Source organism: Mchenga conophoros, linkage group LG23 (genome assembly GCF_057382185.1).
Source record: "Mchenga conophoros isolate Kocher_MC1m ecotype Shallow Benthic linkage group LG23, M_conophoros_male_GT1.1, whole genome shotgun sequence".
In the NCBI taxonomy this organism is placed as follows: domain Eukaryota; kingdom Metazoa; phylum Chordata; class Actinopteri; order Cichliformes; family Cichlidae; genus Mchenga; species Mchenga conophoros.
In genome coordinates, this window is record NC_140547.1 from 39,685,765 (window position 1) to 39,712,700 (window position 26,936).

General features: G+C 44.1%; 1 protein-coding gene across 3 annotated transcripts in view; it reads left to right on the plus strand.

Moving 5' to 3' along the window:
- The window catches only part of pard3ba (par-3 family cell polarity regulator beta a), a 275,607-nt gene that overhangs the window by 125,840 nt on the left and 122,831 nt on the right, over positions 1-26,936 (plus strand). For 2 of the 3 annotated variants that reach the window (XM_085266407.1, XM_085266405.1), the window contains exons 5-11: positions 3,552-3,631; positions 9,019-9,105; positions 9,285-9,410; positions 11,502-11,989; positions 14,921-15,060; positions 16,188-16,316; positions 25,027-25,212. In XM_085266407.1, the coding sequence (XP_085122533.1) occupies positions 3,552-3,631; positions 9,019-9,105; positions 9,285-9,410; positions 11,502-11,989; positions 14,921-15,060; positions 16,188-16,316; positions 25,027-25,212 (1,236 nt within the window). The remainder of the gene's footprint in view (positions 1-3,551; positions 3,632-9,018; positions 9,106-9,284; positions 9,411-11,501; positions 11,990-14,920; positions 15,061-16,187; positions 16,317-25,026; positions 25,213-26,936) is intronic. The other variant, XM_085266406.1, reaches the window with a different exon arrangement.

Here is a 26,936-nt window from a genome sequence, read left to right on the forward strand (position 1 = left end):
CACTCAGAGAGGAAACTAGATTACATAATGATTTCTTAAAGAAAAACAAGTGTCAAAACTGCACTTGAAGCATCTGAAACATTTAAAGTTTTGATTTTCATCAGGTTTTTAAAAAAATTATATATTCATATGGGATACCCAGACAATAGCAGCTGAAGAGACGGTGCTGAAAGGAGCTTACGTGATAGCACAAAGAGTAAGCACAAGCTGAAGCGTTGGAAGTATCACTTTAACCATAAGTGATAAAAGGCGCTGTCCGTTTTTAAGCTAAGACAGAAGCTGAAGTGTCAATCGGATGTGTAAGCTCAGAGGGGGTTTAGATGTTATCAGAGCTAAACAATACTTGAGTTTTAATGCTCATTATCTTATGCTTGTGGAAAAGGACTGTGGCTTCATATAATATTCTTTTAAAAATAGTGAAAGAAGCTGAATATGAACTTTAATCAGTCAGAAGTAAACAAAGTGTTTGCTGATGGGACATTATTGTACACTGGTGTAAAAAAGGTAAAGATAAGTGTTAAAATAACGAATAGTGCTGATCACACTAAAGTCATCAGTGTGAGGTGCAATGAAAATCTTTTACAACTCAAAAACCTGATTTTAAAATGAGCTCCCCTTCATGGGTGTCTCCTAATGCGCCGCTGGATCTCTTTCAGTGCTGTTGCTTATGTTTCATTTGCATATTAAAAGGATGAAAGTGGTGCACATGGTGCGGGAAGATTATGTTATGCTACAGTCACGCATGGGGAAAACAGTGGTTAAAGACTGCAACACAACCAAACTTACTGTGACTGTTTACAATAATTGCTTCACTCATGGGGACCAGGACTGCAACCACTTGCAGTTAGTTGCCGTCTTCAAAGTGACTTTGGTGTCAATATGACAGTAAAAGATGCAAAATGATGCAGTTGGTTTGCTGTTAGTGATCATCAGTTTGAGCTGGGAATTGTGTTCGTGGTGAATTGGGGAAATTTCCCAAATCTGTTGCCTTCTACATACAAACAAGTTCACCTAAAGCAGGAATCCAAATTAACTCCTTTTATTCAGAATCCAGCATAACTTCATAGATTTAAAAATTCAGAATATCCTCCACACATAGTGACATAATTACTGCAGGACAGAAATTTAACTGAAAAACGACATAGGTACTCAGCAACCTTGCTTTTATACAGGCATACAACCAAGTCAAGTCCCTTACTGCAAAGAGATGTGCTGCACATGGGTTATAGTCAACACCACAGACTGACTCAGATTGATTGCAACATACTGGCATGTCTGTGTCTGTGGTTATAAATGTGCAGACCTTTGCCAGTCTGTCTCTGATTGCAGAGCCAGAACACGGTCCCGTGAGGCCCCTTGTTCAATTTTGTGATTGTGGTCACTTAGAATTTGAATGTTTCACATGCTCAAATTCAGGGCAACCAGTTAATCATTGCAACTATTTGCAGTCCAATAACTGAGCAACCATCACGTTATTCTTGTCGCAAGGAGGTTGTGCGTGCCCATGAGCATAATGGCAGGCGCACGTACCACAGTTCAGATAGTTTCTGCCTAACGTCTTCCCTGAGATGCCTTGATAATTTGGAGTAGGGCGGCTCAGGAGGTAGAGCGGGTCATTTTCCAATTGGAATTTTGGTGGTTTGATCCCTGGCTACTCCAATCTGCTTCTCACAGTACCTTTGGGCAAGATACTGAACTCAGAGTTGGCCATTATGCATCCAGCAGTGTGAGTAAATGTCCCATTTAACTAATTCAAGGTTCATATACTACAAACCTTAGCATACACACCTCCTGATCTGATGCATCATCTTTGAACTTGAAAAAGTCCAGTTTGTTCTGAGTCATACTGGGAGACCTAGCTCCCATAATGATCCTCCATGTGAAAACTAGATCGTTTTTGTCTCAGGACAAATCTGTAAGTTACAGAAAGTGCATACAGTCGGTCCGAAGGGGACTTTCAGGGAGCGATGTTAAAATGGCAACTGCACTGGGATCAGTCCAGACATGCACAAGGAGACGACCTTATAGCCCAGTAGCACATGGGTTAGTATGGGTATCCGTTACATAAGTACACTAATATAACAAACATCTCATCTCTAAAAGTTTTACTATTGCAAACCCAAACACTGCAGCCTTTTCACTCTCCTTAGAGAGGCTGGAATGACACTAATGTTCCTCTTAAGTGTGCTGAGATATAAACACCGAGAGGGGCAAGCTGATTGGCTGAGCAAAGCAGGGATTCTGCTGTTTTTACAACCACTTAAACCTGAGTGCTCCCAATCAGAGATTGGCGCGATCCCTTAATGTTAAAGCATTAAATATATGCAGGTTTATGTGTGTGTTTATGTACCCTTCCATCTCCTATCTTATATAACGTATGTAATTTTAGAAGAGACGCAGGCACACGGGGAGGATTTTATGCTACTGTACCTAATGTGTGCGTGGTGCTGCAGTTCCTTTTTATGGTACAGTTCCTTTAAAACGGGATGTACAGCTAAGCGCGCATGTTCACGTTACACGTGTTCACCTGCACTCCTGCCAGCCTCGCATTCCCAAGGGCTCCATTCCTCACTCTGTGATGAGGATGTACCAAAGATGGAGAAGCATGTGTTGCGTGTGCGTTAGCTAATGGCGTTGCGGGAAGATGCACAGCAACAATGGAGCCTCCAGCTCATCTTTTCTGCCCCCGCACACATGTGCTCCATTGTAGGTGGGGGGGTAATCTCACATAGCCCAGATAAGTGGGTCACTATTTGTGCAGGCAGCATATGTGTTTGTATTCATAAACACATCATGTTTTTTTCCACGTTTGCAGCTCTGCAGAGACGGTATGTGTAGGTAATATCTGCAGGAAGCGCGTGCGCGCGTGAGATGTAAAGCATATATTTATTCTGTACTGTGACAGAGGGTCCATAGGGGAGTTGGGTGTGGTGGTGGGGTTGCTAAGTAGTGGGCTGGTGGGCGGGGAGCTTTTCAGCCATTAGTACTGGTGACACAATGAAAGTGACAAGGCAGAAGGACCTAATTGCTCCCCTCTTGTCTTTACCGATCTGGGGCGAATTCTCAGTCCCACCCCTCGAGTGTGTTTGAGCGTCTCACAACAGTTTGACGCTGTCGCTTTCTTTCTTTGCTCCCACATTTCTCTCTCTCCCTCTTCCTTTTTATTCGTTTGCCCCAGGGTTGTTGATTTTTTTTGTTGTGTTTTTTCTTCGTAGACTTAAAAATAGAGGCTTGCCCCGACAAACAGGGCAGGGATGGATGAAGGAGGGGGAGGGAGGGCAGGGAGAAGTACATAGATAGAAATGTACACAGAGTGAAGGAAGGACAGCGGCGTGTGGTAAGAGCTCAGCGTCCGGTGGTCATTCTCCCTTCACTGTCTCCAAAGGTGATTGATGGCGGCGTGAGATTGTTTTACTAATTGGTGGCGGGCCTCCTCGTGTTCCCCGACCGGCTGCTGTTCAGCGCGCGTACAGGTCAAAAACTGTTCATTTGTCATTGCAGCTATCAACGACTTAATGTTTTTTTTGTTTGTTTGTTCATGTCTAATACAGGAAATCGGCAATGTACTGAAAGGAGCTCTGGACCGACTTGCAGAAGACCCCCCTGCCAAGATGAGCAAGATTAACTTCAGGTAAGTGTGTGTGTGCAGGTGTCACTCTTAAAGGTAGCTTGGTGTGGCACAGGGATGGAGACTAGGATTACGACTCTTTTCTTTGTTTGACAGCCCGACACTATGACAGGATTAAACAGTCGTGTGTGTGTGTGTGTGTGTGTGTGTGTGTGTGTGTGTGTGTGTGTGTGTGTGTGTGTGTGTGTAACCCATTATGAGGTTGTGGGTGGGACAGTTGTTCATCTGTTTAGGCTGCAACAGAAGTGAGTGTGGGCCTGGATTATTGCATAAATGCAAATAACAGTTCAAATTTATTCTAGCAGATACACTGGTACTAATAATATTGCAGAGGAATATGAAAAGCCAAGATTAAAAGCTCATTAAAGAGTCTTTTTCAGATTTCAGATCTGATTTTAGATCTAAAAATAGCCCCAAGCTCAGTTTACAGCAGTGTTGCACAGCTGTGCTTGGAGTCTAGATGAAAAGGAAGGCTGGGGATATTAATGTTACACCTAGGGCTACTAATAATGTTTTGAATTAATACTTAATATCTTTATTTTACTTTTGATTAATCAGACTGTCAGTGTTTAGCACATTATCTGTAGATAATGTGGCGTCAGACACTGGCTTATGTCACTGTCAGCATACTGAGTATGATTAATTCAGTTAAGTTTGATTATAACTTCTTCCTGTGTGCCGTGCACTCCGGTCATCCCAGCAATCTGCATATCTGGTTTAGTTATAACCAACTCAAAAACCTCCAAAAACTGAATTATTGCTAAACTCGTGTTACGTCTGAGGTAATCGAGTATATCCGGGTAGGATCGCTCCTTCGATTCCTGAGAGCAACCAAGCACCGAGGCACCATTTAGTATCAGAAACCAGCGTATCTGTTGTCTCAGGTGTGATGACAGGGTGTAGCATTTAGGCAATCATTAAAAGAAAGAAGATTTCTAAAGATGTTTGGTTTCCCGTGTTAGCAGTGAGATAGCTGACAGGGTTAATTAGGCTGAGTTCAGCGCTTTCACAATTAGGTTAATTAAGTCTGACTAGGTGACACGCAATGATCTGGTAAGCACTGTGGACAGCAAAGGCCGTTTAAAGTTATTTCATACATTTAAGGGTGAGAGTTATATTGTCTCATTGTCTCAAGAGCACACCGAGGGTCAGTCAGCACCAAGTTTCCAGGATCGGCACAAACATGTAAAAACTCCCTGAAGACACAAAACAACCATGAAGCGGGCAGACATCATTTATGGTTATTTGTGTCTCTGTCTGTGTACCTTGCAGATGTTTTGTGTCACACAGTGGTCAGGATGCATCACTTATTGTTGCTCGGGTTTTGGTATTTTTTGGCTAATGATGGTTGTTTTGTGTCTTTATGGAGGCGTGGCTTCTGGTGGTTTTGGTGTAATAATTCTGGGATAATCTGATCATGATTGGCCAAGCACTGCTGGCTGACCTGTAAAAGTCAAATGTGTGTGAGTGTGTGTACAGGTGAGTGAATGTACAGTATTCAGGCTTGAATAGACGTCTCACCGTGGAAGCATCCGCCTTTTTTTGTTTTTTGGAGTCATCACTTGCAGACGTCCGGCTCGACGGGAGTCATATCATCATTTTTCATCTTTCTCTGAGGCTGTCAGTCACAGTAACCATGGTAACAATTAAACCCTGCACCACAGCCCCTTCACCTGTCTCATCCAGGAAGGCCGTGACTGGAAAGCCGATGGTTGTGTGACATTCCTGTGCAGCAGCAGATCGATCCCCCCCCCCTACACCATCACCCCGATTAGAAAATGGCTCTTTTCAGAGTCGCGGGCGCTCAGAAGGGAGGACTTGGCTGGAATGACAGATGGTGATTCTTCAGCGTTTTACAGTACAGTGGTGTCTTGACAGTCCCGTGATACAATGGAGGCACGGCTCTCACAGATAGTTTGCCATGGTAACAGATGGTTGGCAGTTGAAGACACCACGGTGAGCGAGCGAGGGCACATTTTCAGGAGTCCCGGCTGCGAGTGTGTTAGACACTCGGCCTCTGTCGACGTAGAGGAAGTCAACCAAGAGTGGGAGCTCCATCTGTCTCACTCCTCGTTGCTCTTTTCATCCATCCCACTGCTCCCCCCCCCCCTCCAGTCCCAGCCCTCGCACCCCTCCCCAGTGGAATGACTGTGTTTGTTTGTGTTTGTGTCAGTGGGATGCTAAAATGGGTGAGCGGAGCTATTCTGCATATTAGCGTGCAGCGCTAACAAGCTACTGTTGCCTCTGATGAGCTTGTTTGTGCCACCGTTTGTTTTTTATATGAATGTAAATGGGCTAAAGCTGTGTGTGTGTGTGTGTGTGTGTGTGTGTGTGTGTGTGTATGCGTGTGTTTGTTTGTTTGTTTGTTAACCCCCCCAACACCGCGTGAATACATTTAGATCATGCAGGACTAGCTTTGTACCTGTGTGTTTGTATGATGCTAAACAATCCTGGCCTCATTGTGTACCCTCTCTGAAAGTAAATTCTCACGCCGTGTGTGCATGCGTGCATTTGTGTAATTCATGGTTTGTGCACATCTGTAATTTAGATGTAACTGTGTTCTCTAATAGATGTAAATGCGATGCATATGTGTATCTGAATTTTCAATTTGGAGGAATGTGACTGATGGTGTTTGCGAGCGAGCGATGTAGCAATAAGAATGCAAATTGGATGTGTGTGTACAGTATGTGTGTGACCCTGGCAGAGGTTAACGAGAGCAGGGTGACAGTGACGGAGGAGTGCGTTGTAATGATCCCAGCTAGTCCTTAGGCTTGTGTACGTGCGTGAAGCACATAAAACTTGAACTTCTGTGCTTTTGTTCTCAGACTCGTTCTTGTGTTTCCTTTCAAATCCCACACACACACACACATAATTTTTCTTTTAAAAAACTTGTGACTTTTTGCCTTGTAACTTTTTTGCTATGTGGGAAACTTTTAAAGAAATGCAGATTCTGTTGTAGTCTAAACGATGGAAGACAGAATTATTATCTTGGATAATATAAGAACAAGGAGACTTCTTCTACCTCCAGATCTCCTTGAGTTTTAACACTTTCCTGGGCTCCTGTTTCATCTCACATCTGGTTTCATACTCGCCGTTATGTTCCAGGCTGTGTTCTGATGACCAGATGGCCTCATCTCACTGAGCCTGACTCTGCCAGAGGTTCCTTCCTGTTAAAAGGGAGTTTATCCTCCACACTTTTGTGCTCGCTCATAGGGGCTGATTGTTGGGGTTTCCTCTCCATTATTGGCTTTACCTTACAATATAAAGCACCTTGAGGTGGCTGCTGTTGTAATTTGGTGTTATATAAATAAAACTGAATTGAAATGAAAATATCCCTTGAAATAAGGACATGAAAGAGTCTCCCTTTCCCCTGCTACAGGCTAAAAACACAGCTGTGCTTTCACCCAGTGATGTCGGGTCAAAAGTACCTTTACTTTACAACTAAACAGATGTTTATTTGCTCGTTCGTAAAGTTTGGACGACTTCTTTCTGTGGAGGCAGAATCCACAGACTCACAGTGGACAAATGGCACACGCCTAATGAATGTAATGTAATATATTAGGCTTTGCTTCATTCTCCAGATGACTGAAGTCATGGTTTTACGTGTACACATAACTTTTTAAGAGGTATGGGGTGTTTGTGGCTCACTGTATTATTCAGAGGGCTGGCGGTTCAATTCCTGTTTGCCAAAGTATCCTCGGGAAAAATACTTCCATCTCAGGATGTGTTCATCAGAGTGTGAATGTGAGTGTGAGTGGGCGAATGAGACATGAAGCTCTTTGTGTGGAGCAGAAGAGTACTACATAAGAACCAATCAATTAAATCCATTTAGTTACAATAAACTAAGAGACTTGGTTTCCAAACGGACTTATAGTTTACAGTTTATAGTTACACACATTAGTAGCAATTAAGGTTTCAGTGACTTGTTTAACTACACTTGAGTATGCAGTTAGGAGGAAATGAAGATTTGCACACTTAGATGAGCCATGAGGATAAAATATTCAAAACTTTCCATTAATTAGATCTCTGTGTTTAACTGCAATTTATTTTGTAATTTTTCACAAACAATCTGGTCACGTTTTTGTGAGAAGAAAGCACACCACATCCATCCTATGTAGAGATGAGGTCCAGCAGGAGTCTCCCTGGACTGTGATGTTCACAGACGACAGGGTTATCTGTAGTTATAGCAGGAGCCTGGAGAGGTGGAGGTATGCTCTGGAGGGAAGAGGAATCAAACTCTGTAGACGTAAGAGAAAATACACGTGTGAATGAGAGGGAGATGGAAAGAAAGGTGAAGGGAGATGAGTTTAAATGCCTGAAAGCGATGGAGAGTGCCCAAGAGAGGTGAGGAACGGAGCGCAGGCAGGGTGGAGACGAGTGTCTGGGGCGATTTGTGACTGAAGGATAGGAGCAAAGAGTGAAAGGGAAGGTTGACAAGATGGTAGCGAGACTGCTGTGCTGTGAGGTTTGCATCACATCACAATGCACAACAATGAAATGACAAAAATAACATGACACACAGCAGTAGTACTGCTTTAAAAATAAGGACCTGTCACTTGTCATCCACATGTTAAAAATATCATTGTGGGTAACCTCCACTGTGTTTAGGCTTTGCTCTTTCAAACAAAAAGGTCAACAGTTTAATTTCCACTCTAAACCCATCTAGATAACAACTTTTTGTCCACATCAGCAACAAATCTGGTGCCCAGAAGAACCAGATATACTCGAGATTAGTCCAAAGCATACAAATAAGTTTAAAAAAAAGCAGTTTTAAACTTAAAGAATGCTTTTAATCTGCACGCACTAGTATATTAATTCCGTACTGTATTAATTTGGTGAAGACACGATCCATAATTGTGTTTATAAGAACAAACCTGCAGACAGAGATGGAGTTCTCTGATCTTCTCGTAGCGTGCAGGTCCCCCTCTCTCCTCTAGCCAATATCAAAAGCAGCCCTCTTCTTGTTTATCTTTAGTGGTATTGTCCTTGTTTATCTGCGGCTAAAAGCCACAGTTCAAGGCTCTGCAGAGATTATTAGAGAACCTCATTCTGTTTCATCTGTATCTGCTCCTCTATCTGTCTCTTTCTTTTATCTCCTGCTCTCTTCTTTTGTCCACCGGCTAGATTGGGTAGTTGAGAGGCAGGTAGATAAGGGGTGAAGTAGCCACCTGCGTCCTCAATCGCACACACCCCACACACAAAAACACACACACATAATTCCGATTTTTGGCAGGGCTACCTGTAAGCTAATTTGTATCCCTATCTGTGTAGCCTGGAGGAAAATGCAAATGGAAAGGTTGAGTGTGTGTAGCTTTTTGTTGTTGTTGTTGTTTTTTACTGTATCTGCGTTTTCAGGATTTCATGTCCCCGATTTGTGTATTTTTTGGCAGTAGTCTTACGAGGACAGTCGAGTTCCCTGGTGACCGTGGGCCCCTGGGTATACACGTGGTCCCATACTGCTCCTCGCTCAATGGACGGTAAGCTCACATAAACGCTCTCTTCTTCACATCCTCTCATAATCAAGCAGGCAGGCGCAAGGAAAGGCAGATGGCAATGTTGACTCATAAAAATGCAGAAGTTACTCGAATGTTGCCATGTAGTCATGCGTGTTTATCTCCGTGATTTCATATTGACTCCATACTGTATTTGTCGCAAGACCCCTTGGCCTCCACATTAAAGGCATCGAGGAAAACAGTCGGTCCAAGAAGGAGAATCTCTTCAAGGAGGACGAGTGCATCGTCCAAATCAATGATACACCACTGCAGGACAAGACCTTTGCACAGTAAGTAGGCCAGTGTGTGTGGGAGTGCAGTTTTTCAACACAGAAACCAAAATCAAAGCTAATATTTGATCTGAAACATGTACAGTGTATTAGATTTACTTAATAGTTTCAGCATGCAACCTATGTTTCATGCATGGGGATATGTTCTTAATAAAATAAACAGATTAACATCTTACAGGCAACACTGCTCAACGTGTAATGGCCTGCTCAGGTTGAGTGTCTGCGGGATGCGCCACAACACGTCCAAGCCCCCATGCATCCATTCACAGAACTCAATGAGATCCTGGTGCCAGACACCAAAAGACGACCCTAGCGGGCTCATATCCCCCTCAGTGCGTCTGTTCTGGTCGCATGAGGATGTTTAATGTCATGGCTGAGCTTTTAACAGACATGGGAAATGGAGAGAAGCAAGGTTGAAATGGTTTGGACATGTGCAGAGGAGGGAGAGTGAATATAGTGAGCAAAGGATGTTAAATATGGAGCTGGATGGCAGGGAGAAAAGAGGAAGACCACAGAGGAGATTCATGGATGTAGTGAAGGAGGACATGTAGAGGGGTTGGTGTGACAGGAGGATGCTTGAGGTGAGCTAGAGGCAGATGTTCTGCTGTGGTAATGGGGGGGTCGTCAGATGTCGTCTTTTTGGAGGAAAGAGTTAAAGGATTTGCATCAGCTGCTCCAGAAATGTGTTTTTAGCCACCTTGAAGACGTTGGTTGCCACCAGGTGGGAATTGCATTACTTGCTTAGACGGTGACAATGGTTGCTCGCGTTTGTTGATGTTGCTTATCTTTAGCTCTCCTCTGAGAATATCCACAGGGCTAAAGGAGACGTAATTAAACCGTGGACCCAGACTGTGGAGGATCTTAAAAGCTTACTGAACAGAGCAACTCCCCCTTTCCCATTTGTTTCCCCTCGTCTATGTTTCCCTTTCTTTCTCCATTCTTCTTCTTCCGGACCTGGCTCCTGTGAGTTTTTTGTTTGCTGTTTGCTTAATCCGTCCTTATGCGCTTTGGTTTTGCTGATTGTCTGATTATTCTTTTGCTCAAATGGCAAAAATGAGTGTTCCAGGTGATTCCATTTGGCAGAAGATTGTAACCTTGTTGCTAGGAAAAGACGAAAAGATTTGAAATTTATTTGTTAACATCATCCAAATTGGATCTGAGGCGGATCGGCTTATCCTGACACAACCCAAGACATGTGGTGTATATGTGTGCGTGTCAGGGATGTGATGAGGAGCTAAAAACGTAAAAGCAAAAAAAAGTGTGTGTGTGTGTGTACTCCCACTCATCCTGTCACCACTATAACGCTGTAGAAATACCCCAACTGTCACTCACTTTGCTTCCTTTATTAACCAGACAAATCCTTCACATTCTCTGCTCTATCCTATCTCACACCACATCTGCTCTACCGATGGCGTATTTTTTTGTCTCTGTATTATTCTATTTTTTTTTTCTTCTCATGTTTTCAGCGCACACACTTCAAACTCCTGTCCGTGTCCTTTCTGGGGTTTTTTCCCCCGTCCTATATCTCTTTCTGAATGGGTCAATTTAACTGCATCTCACTCTGTTCTCTGTTTTGTGTGAATGTGGGGCTGATAGTGATCTATTAGAATAGAATAGAATAGAATAGCCTTTATTGTCATTGTACAGAGTACAACGAAATTGGAGTGCCACTCCCTTGGTGCAAGTTTCAATAATAAATATAAATGTAAAATATAAAAAGTACAAAAAAAACCAATCGTAAGTACTCAAACAATAGTATGTACAAGTAGTACAAGTATTAAAGCTGGAATAGGATCCTGCTTCAAGGTCTCACCATCTGATAGGGACCACAGTGTCCCAAGCCAGCTGGAGGAGTCACTGTTGTTAATCCAAACTATAATACAGCCCTTTAGTGAAGCACAAGCCTCATTCACCCTCTCCTTCTTTGCTTTCCAATTCTGTGTTCTCTTTCTTTCTGTGTTCAGCCTCACTTTTGAGTTCTCCTTTGTTGGTTTACAGGTTTGTAATGTTCCACAAAGCAAAGAGAGAGCGATTAAAGTTGTCATCTTGTTTTTTTTACTTTTCCTAAATTATCCTTGTCTCCCTCTCTAGGTCTCAGGAAGTGTTCCGCCAAGCTATGGGCTTGCCTTCAGTGCATGTGGAGGTTCTTCCTGTAGCCAACAAGTCACGCTATGAGAAAAGCTTCATAGGTCAGCTTTTCACCAGCGACAGCAAAGACTCGTCTACCAAAGGCAGTCCAGTGGTGACGCGCACTAAAGCCGACCCCAAGCCAGAACCCAAGCCAGAACCCAAACCAGAACCTAAAATGAACACCAGGACAGATATGAGGCGACCAGACGCACACACGAAGACCCCAGAGCCAACTCTGGTAAACTCACAACCGGTGGAGTCTGTTCAGTCTGTGTACGGCTCTTTAGAGAGAGCGTCTCCCACGTCCACAGCCAGGGCTGCGAGCTCGTCTCCGACAACTTGGCCCCGCAGTGAGAGTCCACTGGCCAGTAGGAGTCCTGCTTCCGCCAACATGTCTAACCTCACAGGAAGGAAGGGTGGCAAGAAGATGAAAATTGACTTGAAGAAAGGTAAATTTCTTATATACATGTGTTGTATTCACTGATGATCATCATGTTCCATCATTAAGTTTTTTTTCTCTCTCTCCCCCATCACCCCCAACCGGTCGTGGCAGATGCCGCCCCCCCTGAGCCTGGTTCTAAGGTTTCTTCCTGTTAAAAGGGAGTTTTTCCTTCCTACTGTCGCCAAAGTGCAATTTTGTTGGGTTTTTTTCTTTACCAGGCAATATAAAGCCCTTTGAGGTGACTGTTGTTGTCAATTAGTGCTGTATGCATTGAATTGAATTAAGCTAAGGATGTTATGTTTCTCCAAATCCATGGTGTATAAGCAACTCCTTGATTATTTGAATTAGGTCCTTATTGTAAATATCTGATTGAAGTGCAGACTTTCAGCTTTAATTCAAGAGGTTTTATAAATAATTTTGCAGTAACTGAGCAGGAATTACATAAACTTTTATATACACAGCCCCCGTTTTCAGAAGCTTCAAATTAGTTGGACATTTAATTGACAAGTAGTTTCATATCCAGCTGAGACCTGTTGTTTTGCTACTTCATGACAAATGAAGCAAATGTGAATCTGAAGTTGAAGGATGAGGTTTAAACAGATGTCTGTGTATGTGAGGTCACTTAACACCCGTCTTTGGGCTGAAACACCAAAATAAACCAGACAACCAAATCTTAGTTGACTAAATCAGCTATCTGACGAATACGTCAGTTCAGCAACACTTAAATGGTGAAAAAAATTAATAAATCATCATCTAACCAAGTCAAGACCAAGAACACGTATCATTGTCGAGGTCTACGCTCAACTGATGCCTTCATGAATGGGAATAAAGAGGTTTTACAGCCAGATTAGACTTTGCCCAAAAATTGTGAGCTGTGTATAAAAAACGGTGCTGCAGGTGGTGCAAAGAGGCAAATTATGATCTCTGTCCAACAAATTATGGACCAGACTGTTAACTATGTATTTCTCAACAAAGTTGAACCCACAGCTCAGCAGTGTCTCAGACAGCTACAGCGATTCAGCAATCCCTCGGTTTCTCTGCTCCTCACTGATGTTGAGCTGTTGCACTTCATGCGACTTGAAGTTTTCTTATCTTAAAATGGCCTTTCCACAGCTCTGTTAGCAACCTAACGAGTCCATCAGCAGTAGCAGCAAAGTTGAGAGGTAACAGCCTATGGGAAGATGGATCCTTGACTGACGACCGCTTCTTTTGTATTGTGGATTCAGAGCCACTGGACCCCTGTGAAAGACTCTGACTCAGTGTTTTTGTTCAGGATTTCTCAGGCTCTGCTACATTGATACTATTCATTATTTGTGAGGCCTCCATCTTCACAAGTGCAGTACAAAAATACTGGAGTTTTCCCATTTATTTTGCCATTGCATTCTCCTTTTAAGGACTCTTGACTGCTCGTGCTTTTTTTTAAAAAAAGCTTTTATTCTCCAGATTTGTTAAAGTCAAAGCGGCTCACTTAGCCCTGGATGTTGTTCTCACCAGTGACACAATTGATTGATTTTTATCACATTCAGACTCCAATAAAATTGCCGTCCACTGTGGTTAGCTTTAATATTTCACTATGAAGATTTTTTTCATTTTTCCAATTCCTCAATAATGACTCAGAGCTGTCTAGTTGTTACGCCCGTAGGTTTAAACCTAGACTGACTCAGTCTGGCATCTCAGGCACCTCATCTCTTATCCCTCAGTGCTGAAGTGTTGATAGCATGGGAATGGGTTCTTATGACTGTGAATAGGGTCTGTTCTAGCAACCTGTAGTGTTACGGGGCAGTGAAAAGATAGCTGTAATTGGGCTACATGCACACACACGTGTGGTATCCAGAAAAAAAGGCAAGACATCCAGATGAAAGAATAGAAGAAATTGGGCCTCACACTTTCCAGCTCAACGCCCATTCACGACTGTTTTATTGTTAGTTTCTTCGTTTTTCCATCACACTTTTCTTCCCCATTTCTCTTCACCCTCTTTTTGTTAGATTTTTTTTTTCTTCCCTGGCTTCCCCGTCTATCCCTTTCACCTGATGCAAGATCAGAGCAGAGGATATTATGGGGTTTCTAACACCCTCTCCCTCGGCAACAGGCTCCTTCTCTCCGTGATTGACAGGCGGTGAGGTTTAGGTGCGCTAATGTAGGGCAGGCAGAGGCTTAGCTCGGAGACCAGATAGCATCGCTCACCGCCTTTAGTATGCCACGGCGGCTTTGCTCTCCCTACACACACACACACACACACACACACACACACACACACACACACACAGAGTGTGGCACATTTCACTCATGGCTTGGGGCTTGTGAGGCCGTGAAAAAGGGAGAGGGCGGAGGCTCTGGGGGATGATGGTTCATGCATGTGTGTGTGGGCTCAGAAAACACACACACACACTTGTAAATGAATACACACAAAGTAAATGTAGGCTCAAAAGCACAAGGAAAATCTTTGTGGAAATCACATCGCAACCCCTGGGGAGAAAGCTAGAGAAGGGAATAATATCTCTCTGGTTTTTCTCTGCTCGTCACTCTTTTTTTTTTTTCCTCCACCTCCACCTTCGTTCCATCTTCTTCCTCTACCTCCCTTCATCAGCCACCGTTCGGCCTGCTCACACGTGAAATTAAAGACAGAGTCTGTCTAATCCGGCTAGGAGAGAAGCCGGCTCCCGGGGGCTCAGAGGCTGAGCCAGGCAACTAACCCCCATAGGGAAACAGGCACTTAAACAGTAGTTAATGGGGAGAAGACGCAGACTGCAGACAGAGTTCAGGAGAGGAAGAGAGGGGAGAAAACTTGGAGAAGGAGAAAAGTGAAAGACTGGGATGATGAGAGGGAAATTCAATTAAAATGAAATTAAAAAGTCATAAAATTTGTAATTAAGTCTCATTTTCAGGAGCAGAGACATCCCCCGTGCACAGTGTGACTCATGTTGCCTCTTTCCCACAGGCTCTGAGGGTCTGGGTTTCACCGTGGTAACAAGGGATTCATCTGTCCAAGGGCCGGGGCCCATCTTGGTGAAGAGCATTTTGTCGCGAGGTGCAGCAGTGAAGGATGGACGCCTACAGCCAGGAGACCGCATCCTGGAGGTAAAACACAGGTTTTTATGAAGATCATCCAATGTGTGCGAAGTAGAGCCGAGACCTGTCGTTATCAGCAGGAAGTTTAACTCTCTGGATCACACGGTGTGCAACGTGTACTCAGGGTGAGCCTGCTCTCACCTGTGGAAAACACACCTGCCAATTCTGGTATCTTATGGAAAATGCCAGTTGCCGGGCAGTGAGTGCAAGGCCCATTAGGATATTTTGGTCCCTGATACTGATTGTTTGGTCAGAGACATTCACACCAGCATCCTATCCGAGGTCATTTTGTAGCTCTAGCAGTGCTCATCCTGTTCCTCCTTACACAAAGGAGCAAACACTGGTCCTGATGATGGGTTAAAGGTCTTCTATGGCCCTGTCCAGCTTTCCTAGAGTAACTGTTTGTCTCCTGAAATCTGTCTCCTGTGCTGGGAGAAACGGCAAGCCTTCAGGCAATGGCACATATTGATGCACCATCCTGGAGGAGTTGGTATACCTGTGTAACCTCTGCCAAATGCAAAACTAGGTTAAAAAAAACAGTCAGAAAAGATGAAGAAGGAAAAAAGTCAGTGACCTCTAACTGTAAAAACCATTCCTGTTTTAGTGGTCGTCCCATTGTTGTCCCTTTAGTGCACCTGCTGTTAGTTTCATTAACACCAAAGCAGCTGAAACTGATAAACAGACTCCAACTGCTACTTAACTGACCAGGTCAATATCCCACAAGTTCAACTGACTTGATGCTTTTAATGTTTTTGAGCAGTGTTTCCTTTTAATTAGAGCATATTTTTTAAAATCTGCTTTTCTGATAACCAAACACTTATTTTATCAAACAGCTAGTGTTTATGATTTACAGCAAATTATTTTGTGGACCCCATGGCTGTGTGTCACAGATGACATTTTGAGAACCCCTAAGCTAGACCGATATAGCCAAGCTATCGCAGAGAAACACAAGAACATATGTTTTATTTTCATTTTGGAGAACCAGCCCACACACAGAAGCATCTCCATCTGATCCTCTGTTACTTTCATTCGATACGTGTTAGTGGAGCACTGCCAGTGGATAATACACTAAGCTTTAATCTACTCCTGTTTGTGTGTTTGCCTTTTTTCCCCGTCTCGTGTGTGTTTGTGTGTAGGTAAACGGAGTAGACATGACAGGCCGTAGCCAGGAGGAGCTGGTGGCCATGCTGCGCAGCACCAAGCAGGGAGAGAGCGTGTCTCTGGTGGTGGCTCGGCAGGAGGACATGTTCCTGCCTAGGGAGCTGGTAAGAGAGCGTGAATACGCAAAAACGCAGCATCCACACAACGTCCCTTCACTCTTCTTTGTTGATCACTTGCTTTCTCTGGTGGTCTCTGCTTCATCCCTACATTGTGACATTTTCCCTTTCTTTTCCTTTCAAAGGAGCAAATCCTCTTCATCTTGATTTTTTTTTTTTGCACCACAGACACACAAACACACCCGGAGCACGAGCTCTGGCCTTCCTGTTCCTCTCTGGTTTGTTGACACAGTGATGCCAGAGGAAGTCACACACACGCTCAGACACACAAGCCACAGCGGGGCCCCAGAGGAAACGCGCAAGTGTGTCCATGCTTGTCGGCACGCCCCGGGTGTTAAGTGACCGTTTACCTGTTGCGGCCGGCGGGGTCAGAAGCCGGCACAATGTGACCGAGCCTCACAAGGGACATCTTATCAATAAACACACACAGAAAGCCAGCTGGCCCCTTGAAAGTCACTCGCTCTGCGTAAATGATGTTTTCGCCTGTTCTCTCCTTTCTGTCCTCTGGTTATTCTGATTATTCCCTTCCCATTACTGCAAAGCACTGTGAGAAAGACGCGCGGGGGCTTTGTAGTGACTGATGCATATTCACACCTAGGCGAGCTGCGCACACTTAAACTCCCGAACACCTAGACCTTGATATAAAACTCACGCGCACACACGCGCGCGCCGAACACATCGCACATCTTTAAACAGCTAAGTTGCTGCTTCCGAAAATAGTTTGCCCTCATTAATGGCCCAGCAGTCTTGGCATAACAAGTGCACTTTGAAGAGACTCTACAGTCTTCATCTAACACTTGCTTGTATTTGTGCATTAGAGAGAGACTTAAAGAGTTGGGGAGGGAGGGAGGGAGGGGGGGAGGGGGGGCCTCTCACTCCTGTATCTGTCGAAGTTGTTGAAGTTGTTGGTGCCCCGTGAGATCTGGCCCTTATCTCCAGCACAGTCCTCCACCTCAAAGACATTTTGATGTCCCCTAAGCGCGCACGCACACACACTTAGAGATAGACTCACAAAGACACTACACACACTCTCTCTCTAGTGGTTCTATTGATTGACTTTAGATGTGCAGACTCCTCCCCACTAAAAACAAAAAACATAAATACGCAGATGCGGAAAGAACTGCAGAGAAAAAGTTTGCAGTTAAATGCATGCAAATGAGCAAACGCACACTTAAACACACAATGCTACAGGACACACCTCCCACCTTCCTGCGCTCTCCTTAATGATACTGGATGTTTCCAAATGCTTGTACTGAATTATTGTGGAATTTCGTGCCGGTGGTCGGATATCAAGAAGATGCAGACACATTAAAAGTGCCCGTCTGCCTCTTCCATCCTAAGGATGTGTTTGAGTGCCTGCCCGACTAGTGATTATTTTTCCATGCTTTAGAGGCTTTAACGTCTTGTAGAAAGCGTCCTTATGCATCCACACAGCAAACATTCGTGTCTGTAGTTCAGCACAGCGGTTTTACATCCAGCAGCTGCTGAGGTTAATTAGCCGAGTCCATCGACCAGCATCATATTGCTGCTGCAGGTAATTCGTCTGCATTATGAGCTTTTGTATCTATCAAAGCTCATTTTGCTCTTGAGCAGAAACATTTTTGTTCAGCTGAAAATGCCCGTCTCTACATTTATCTGTCTGTCTGCTCGGTTAAAGGATCACTTAAGGAAAGCGCGTTTGCGTGCGCTTGGTCGATGATGCGATGTTATGTGAAACCTGAAAACAGGTTAAGGACTTTGTGTTGTTTGTGCTGGATTTTGCATAGATGCGGCATGGAAAACACTCGAGTATCCCTGTCAGAGCTGTACAGTGAGTTGAAAGGATAGATTAGTGCACAGATAGTGTGTCCTTGTATCCAGAGTCTGACTGAAACTGACACTGAAACAAAGGTTCAAGGAAGCCATTTTACACTACTTGTAAAGCTCAGATATGTTTAAAGTGTAAGAAAAACTGCTTGGCTCCCCTTATGACCCTGTTCTCTCTCAGTGCTTTTATGAAAGAACCTCTTTGGAGTATGAAAGTATCTTATATCACTGTTACACCCAGTCTGTGCCGTGTTTTTCTCCTGGTAGCCCGATTTCTTCGGAGCTCCCGGAGTTAGTGTCAAATGTCCGAGGTTTGAGCTCAAACGGAGTCTGAAGGAATTTGTATTACAGTGTTTCTTTGTGACCTTCAGCATTCCATTCATTTCATTCACATTAGAAATCGAAAGCATTTGGAGGCCTTACAAAATGTTCATGGTGCACATTTTCAAATTTCTCTTCTCGGATTAGATTTCAGGGAGTTTTTTTTCTCTTGCGTGGTACAAAGACAGCTTCTAGGGGAGGAGATCGACGTAAGAGAAGCTCACTGTATTTATGTAAATGTAGAGGAGTCTGAGCATTGAGCAACTTAAAACGGGTGAAGTGTTTGCTTCTTTATTTTTCTAGAAGTTCATCGTAAACAGTGTATCCCCCAGCTGTAATACCTGCTGCTTTTCATGCCTTTTAGCACTAAAACTAATCCTAACAATATATAGCCACTGGATTGTTTAGGTTTGCTGGTTTGTGTTTAAACCCATAGTGGTGCTTGATGGAATATCCTTAGTGTCAGGGTGTAAGTAGTGGAGTAGTGCACAAATCCAGTTTTTCAGGTGAAGTGATTATCAATATAGTGTCTGTAGTTCAGTACAGTGGTTTTACATCCAGTGGTTGTTGTTTTCATCTGCAGCTAATTTATATTTGGTTTTATGGCTCAGAGCAAGGTGTCAGTGACAGGTCTAATCAGAAATAGCCTGTAAAAGAGGAGCTGGGGTGGAGGTGGGTTGCAAATTGGCTTGCATGTCACAGCAGGCCTGACCAACTTAGGCCATGTCCACACTAATAAGTTTTCCTTTGAAAACGCATCTTTTTCTCTTTCGTCCTTTCGCCTTTCGTCCACACTGAAGCAGCGTTTTTGGTTAAGGAAAACTGAGCTTTTTGAAAACGCTCTCCAAGGTGGATACATTTGAAATTTAGACTGCAAAAACAGAGGCTTTTGAAAACAATGATGCATTTTAGTCATATGATGCAGTCATGTGACCAGTTCAACTAAGGTGGCGGACGGCATTGTACAGCAGTTGTTCTATTTGCTCCCAATTTTTACAGCCCTAACAGTTTGTACATAGCTCCAGATGCTCCAGATAAACCTCGACGTTCCTCCTCGACGTGTCAAAGAGACGGAAAGTAAACAAACGGCTGACGGAAATGACGCAGGTCGAATAGTTTTCATGCGTGCGCACTACAGGAACGTTGCGTTTTCAGTGTGGATGAAAACGATAGTGTGGACGCAGAGCGTTTTTAGACGAAAACGCCGTTTTCAAATTTATCCGGATTAGTGTAGATGTAGCCTTAAAGATTGCATCCTACATGCAATTAGTCAGGAGGATGCTTTCAGCTGATCCATCAGCTGATGTGGGCTGACACTGAGAGCAGCTGATCTGTCGGTCTATCAGGCCTCACTGACCTAATGCGGTGCTCACTTTGTGCCAGAACTTCAATGTCTTTGTGAAATTTGGTAGAATTCATTACTTTCAGGAGGCTGCACGTATGCACGCATAAAAATTAATCAAATTTAATTGAAATTAAACAAGTAAGGCCTTGACTGAGGCACACGGGGAGGTTAGAGGTCAAACCAGCTGTGGAGCAGCTGATCAGGGTCCAGTGTTTTGCCAAGGGGCACTTCAGCAGAGCAGGCACTTGGTGGCACAGCAAGTTGAAGCGAAGCATGACACTGCAAGTCTAGTTTTTATACTCCCCGTGCGACCGCTGCCAACCCATAAGATTCTCTCCTCCGGTGCTCATATAGTCTGTTTTATCTCGCTTGTACAAGTAAAGTAGACTTTTAGAGGAACTGGCTGAACTGCTGATTGATTAGTTTCAATGGAGGGAGGGGAGTTACTGATGTTTCATGAGCAGCGTGCGGTTCTGTGAAAGCGCTCAGCGGCGCTGGGAGGCATGCTGGTCTGTTGTAGTCAAAAGAATAACAATAAAGCGTGTGAATTAGCCTCCTTATTAGGATACAAAAAAGCCGTCGATTTTCTACCCCATCTCCTGCACCAGCGCACACTCTCTGAGTAATTAAAAAGTGATAACTTCTAATCACAGTTTCATTCCTGTCAGCATTTCTGCATCTCCTCCGCTCGGCGCGCTCATTATTTCACGGGGCCTCGTTTTGTTTCGGGGCGGAGATTAGAGAGTTGCTTTGTAATGTTTTTTTCTGTTTTAAGCGGGTTTTTGTCAAGAGCAGGATATATATGTGTGCGTGAGAGAAAGTGTGTGTTTGTCATGCCAAGGACAGGATGGGGGGGTCACTCTGCACATGGCTGACCCACTCCTGCCACCAAGCCCAGGGCCAGCTCACAGGAAAAAGCAGGTTGTGAGGCGAAAAATAACTTTGCTGTGTTGCTGTTGTCTTTTTCATCAACTTGGCCTCTTTGGCTGTCTTCTTTTTATTTGTACACATCCCGTCATTCTTCCTTCTCTTTTTATTTTCCCTGTCTGGAGCTCTTCACGCCGTTCCAGAATTATCCCCCAATCAGTCATTTTTTATTTTCCTTTCTCTTCATTGTGAGGTAAAGGTGTAAAGCGGCGAGGAGGCAAGACATTAAGGCGATTAATTGGCAGCTCCATCGTCGGCGTCAAGCGCGGCGAGATCGCATCTTAATTGAATGTCGCTCTCACCGCTAATCCCCCCGCTTTGAAACCCCCCATTTAGAAATCCTCAGCGACAAAAGGCTCTGTGTGTAATCGCCGTGTGTCACCCCTCCTCCTCCCCTCATCTCCTCTTTGCCTCCCGCCCTGGGGTAAGAAAAAGCTCCTTTTTTTCCCCCTCATTTGGGTGTTGAAGAGGGTGGCCTCACTCCTGACTAAAAGCTTGTTAAAGATCCATTGCTGAGGGCTAACAGCGGAGGGGAGAGGCAAGGGGCCCCACTCGCCTGGAGGATGCCATTTGCCCCCAAGGAACGGGCATTAGCGGGAATATCAGCGATGTGTGGGAGTGGGTTTGCGTGGTTGGACCACTACTGAGAATCACTTGGTTGTGTAAATAAATATAAATAAGCAGTGAGTTAGAATAAATAAACATCTTGTTTTAATAACTTCTCAGTGTCTTTTTTTCAAGAGCCTGCTGTGCTCTGATGTGTCCACCTTCACCTCGTGTGTTATTGCAGTTAGATCACAGAGGTATTTGAAACCTCCCAGGTTGCCACCTGAGTCTTCTCAAGTGTCTCTCAAGCAGGAAGAAGCAGATTGTCTTTGTAATGCCTCTGGTTTTGAGTAGCAGCACTCTGAAATGCCTTGTTGATAAAAATAAGCCCCGACTGAAAATCTCAAATCATACTCGAGCAGAAAATAGATTCTGTGACTTTTGAAGGTTGGGTTTTGCTCGTTATTCGTATCGTGGAACTGATTATGAGCACCGAGTTAAAGATGTGTAACGATAAAGCTATCGTTTCATTTTTGAATGTTTTGTGCAGATTGGGGTACCTCTGTAGGCCAGAATGTAAAATGAAAACGCAGAAATGACCCTATTTCCGATTTGAAGTCTCCTCTTAACTCAAACACATTTTTACGTACTGTCATTTGAGTGCAGCCTGATGTATGTGCACCTTAAAGTTTACTTCATGCAAGAAAATGATGTGACAAGAGTAATGGAGAAACTGGAAATTTTCAGTGCACGTGCACTGAAAACGGAATTTTCCGTGAGATAGGAGAAGGAGAGCTCTTGACCTCACCAGGGAGATGAGGGCAATTCTGGGCTAATCCATATTACTCTGAGGTGGGTCTTGAACATTTTTGAACTGAGGTTTCTTTAACCTCTGTTTTCAAGACTGGAAAATGAGGTGTGAGAGACCTGACCTGAATTAGGGACATTGCAGTTTGATAAGAAGTAAGTCCTTATTACTGGGGTTTGCTAATAGTTGTAGTGAGAGCACTAACAGGGACTGGAAAGACGGAGCTGTCTCATTCGTTGGCTCCCTGTAAAATCCAGAGTGGAATTTCAAATCCTTCAAATCCTTTTCCTCACATACAAAGTCCTGGATGATCGGGCCTCATTATATCTTATCATCTGGATCAGGTTATAGGCTCAGGCTGCTAAACTACCTCCACTTTCCTCTCCTGTGCATGTGCTGCTATTGTCTTCAACTTTGTCGTCTCTCTGCCAAAGTTTGTGCTTTGTCTGGTTTGTTAGTCACCTCCCTGTGCTCTTCTCTCGACTCCCACTCCAGCTGGTTGCAGCAGTGAGCTGGTTCTTTATTTCCACCTACTGTTGCAGATCTCTTGCTCATACTGGATTGTCGGGTTCCTAATGTCTATATTGTTGTGGGGTTTTTGGCCTCGAGATGACTGCTGTTGTAACTTGGTGACGTACAATGAAAATGAGCTGAATAAATCCCAGTCAGCTTGCCCACCCGGTCCTCTGCAGGGGTGGGCAGTATTTACTTCATCAAGTCAAGAGTCAAGTCAGCTTCCTCCCACCATCCAAACACATGCGTGTCAAGTTAGCTGGTGATTTACATTGGCTGTAAGTCTGAGTGTGAGTGCATCCAGTGCATACCTTTCATCATGTGACAGATGGGATAGACTCCAGCCCCTCTGAACTGGATAACTGGAAGAAGATGAGAAACAAATAAGGATGAAATCAAAGGCAGCCATCGTATATTCACATGGAAAAAAAGTGCTGACCGTTTCTTTTTCCAAAGACGACACAGGATGCAAATGCTTATTAATTCCCACCTCTGTCTAATTCTTCTTTATATTGTGATGAAACTATAAGTGCTCTAGGTTTGCTGTACTGTACAGTGCATGCCACTTTGAAACCCTCCTCCAACTGAGCTCATCTTTGTTTCTGATTTAATCAAGGGCATATCTGATGACAGTGATGCCTGCTGTATTTGTTACTGGTGTTTCTCTCAGGTGGTCCCAGAGCTATAACACTTTTAATTAAAAAAGAAGAAGAACTTGATAACACCTCTTTGTAAAGCAGCCTACAAGTAAGCTGAATTTGAGCACCTGAAAATAGGTGACTGTTTTTATAGAACTGACCAAGCACAGTGTATCGGATCAGTGCTTACCTCTTTGCTACCATGCAGACGGCCTTCTAGGTTTCCCTCATTTCCCATCACTTAGTCGAGAGGTTTGACTCTCTCTTTGGAGCTGACTATCCCTCCAGGCTCGAAGGCTTTAACGGGCTGTTGTTTTAATTAAGCACCCAGACAAAGCAGCGCTGACAAGGGGGGAGACGGTGTTGCAGGTCTGGAGGATCACAGCGAGTCAGGAAGAGTGAATTTTTCTTTTTCTCTCGCTAAAATTATACTTGAGGACATATTTGACTCCCACATCCTTCAGCACTGTGCCACGATGAGAGGGGAATGTGAATATGGATTCCTGCTTCACTGAAGAGTGAGGTGTGTGATGTAAGGCTCCCGCAATCCTGCCGTGGGTACTCAGATCTTTAAAGCTGTGACAACCGGCGTGGCGGTGATAATGTATATGCATATTCCTAACAAAATCCAATCTGACATTTACTTATCTTATGAGTCAGAGCTGACTTTAAAGCGCCTATTGTCTCTGCCGTATTTTTTTGAAACCTCTCGCATACTTTCCGCCTCAACCCGAGCAAGAATAAAAAGAGAGAGCGAGAGATGTGTAGCACAAGCATATACACACAACCCCTCTTAACCTTCCATCTCTTTTCTCAAAAATAAAAAAAGGAGCTTGGGAGTGAAGTGGTGTTGAGGAGACTCCCCTCCGCAGGCTCTCTTTCTTTCTTTTCCCCCCTGGGTGTCTGAACCTGGCATTTTCCCTTTTGCTTGCTCTCCATTTTGTCGTCCTCTAATGACAGACATTTTCCTTTTCTCTCTTTCCGTCGCCTCTTTCTCCCTTGCTTTCACTCCCCTTCGTCTCATTTTCGGAGCAGTGCTGCTGTTGGTCATTTTCCTCACATTAAATGGCAGCAGACGGGTAGGGTGTGGGCGTGGGGTGGCGGATGTGAAAAGAAAAAAAGAGCGTCAGAAAGTAGAGGAAAGAACCCGCAGGTGGAGAAGGGAGGGACGTATAGTGAGATTGAGAGATTAGGACGAAATGTAACGAGGTGGGGGGGTGAATGAGAGAAGAAGTGGATATACCTCAGGGACGGGTTATTACTTTTAAATGCTCCTCTGCGCCACCATCCTCTCCCCTCCTCCTCTCCTCTCCTTCCCCTTCCTCCCCCACAGGGCTCCAGGAGGAGGTATGAAAAGGTTATTATGTTTCCTTTAGAAATGGCTTGCTCTCCGTCTACGCCTTTCATCTCCAAATGGAATAACCTCTCTACAGTAGCGTGCTTATTTTTCTCGCTACACCTTCATCTGTCTTTCCAGTACACAACACACACTCCTGCCGTCTCCTTTCCTTTTCTCTCAGTTTTTTTTTTTTCACTCCCCACAGCTGCCTTCCATCTCTTTAATCCATCTCTCACTCCTCCTTTTTTTTTTTTTTTCGTGGTGTTGAGTATAGTCGGTGCACTGTGCTGTAGGTACATGCCTTATCAGTCAGTTCAGTTGGGTATGGTGCTCCTGCCTCACTCATCAGCTATCACACTCAGCAGTTATCATGTAAAGTATGCTCTAGGTGTATGTGTGAACAGATTATAGTGTTTTACATAACACCTGAGCCTCTGTTCTTTACTGTTTTTCAGAAAGGGGAGGACTTGAGCAGTCGGGTGATGGAGGATGGCAGGGAGCAGCTGATGTACGAGATCCCGCTCAATGAAACGGGCTCGGCCGGCCTGGGGGTCAGCCTAAAGGGGAACAAGTCCAGGGAGACCGGAGAGGACCTGGGAATCTTCATCAAGTCAATCATTCATGGAGGGGCTGCTTATAAGGTATGAAATAGACACATCCATGTTTTCAGGCCTTTAGATCCCACTTTTATGTAACATCCATCCATTCATCCTTTCTTCCTTCCTGCCTTCCTTCCTTCCATCCATCCATCTTATCCAGTTCAGGGTTGCTGGGGGGCTAACAGACAGCTCACTTTGTGAGCTCAGTGTAATTGTTAACAAATGGTTCCCAGCCTGTTTCACCTGACATAACCCTCACAAACTCTTCCAACACCTTTCACATTCAGGTGACTGTATTTTAAACTGGATCTGGATAACTTTCAGTATTTCAGCCATCTACAACTATTAACTTAGTATTTCAAATATTCAACCAACCCTCTGACCTATTACTCATTTTAAAAGGCTATTCATTGTATTAGTAATTTCATTATGGAAACTCTTGCTAACCCTAATTGAATAAGTAGGGCTTGTTTGGAAGGGTTCCCAGGAGAAAGCCTCTTCTCTCTAAAAATGGCTTAGGTTTCCAAAGTTGTATCTGAGGAAACCACAAGACTCAAAGTACAGATGGAAAAAAGGAGGCAGAAAGGATAGACTGCTAATTGGAAGGTTGGTGGTTCGATCCCTGGCTCTTTCACTCTGCGCGCCACAGCATCCTTGGGTAGAATGGTGAACCCAGCATATTTCTTACCACCTCTAAGGCACGATGGTTGAGGGGTGATGATTTGGGCTTGTTTTGCAGCCCTGGGCACCTTGCAGTCATTAAACTCATAACAAATTATTCTAGAAGTTGAATATGAGGCCACCGGGACAATGACCGCAAGCAGAAAAACCTACAATGAAGCGGTCCAACTCAGACCTGATTAAAGTGCTTTGGTGCGACCTTAAGAGAGCTGTGCATCAATAAAGTCCCCCAAACCAACGCTGTAAAGGAGAGCAGGCCAAAGTTCACAGTGATGTGAGAGACGGAGAAAACCATCACTTCAACCTATTGCTGCTAAAGGTAGTTCTGCAAGTCACCGAATCATGGAGTGTACTTGGTTTTTCACAGGACTCTATGCAGTCCTGTGAAAAACTATATTTTTACAGGACAGAAGAAGACCTGTATGTTGACATGTTTCTTTAAGAAAAACAAAATCCATCTCACCAGAACAAAAAAGGCATTTTAATTGTCATTTGAAGCAGTGAAATGAGCTAATATTTCCCCTGTTCTAAGCAGAAACGGCTCCTGGGGGATTTACAGGTTAGGAATCGATCTGCAATTTTTTTTAAATCTCAGACTTAAACTGTTCAGGCTTCTTTGATTGATCGTTTTATTCAGTTTTTGTTTCTCCCAGGTACATAGAAGAAATGTCATGGGGATTGTTCTTATTGTCTTTCTTTTTGTTTCATCTAGTTGTATTTAGTCACTCTATTTCCCCTGTTTTCTGATGTCTTTCTCTGTCATTTCCTGTCATCTCCTCTCTCCCATTTCCTGTCATTCTCTGCTTCCAACCCCACCCCCTCTTGGTTTCCCTTAACCTTTGACACCCATTGACCCCAAGTGGCCTTGTCACATAAGCACTGCAGCAGTCTTATCTATATCACTCAGTGCTCACTTCAAGTTGTGAGTGCATCAGGAAAAAAAACATCCTATTTCAGCACTTTGGAGACTCCTCTGCTTGGCCTCAATCTGTGTCCGCCAGCAAATGTCACAAGTCTTTGCGCCTCTCGTCGCTGCCCCCAGATCTGCTCTGCACGACAAGGAGGCGCAAAGACGAGTGTGCCGT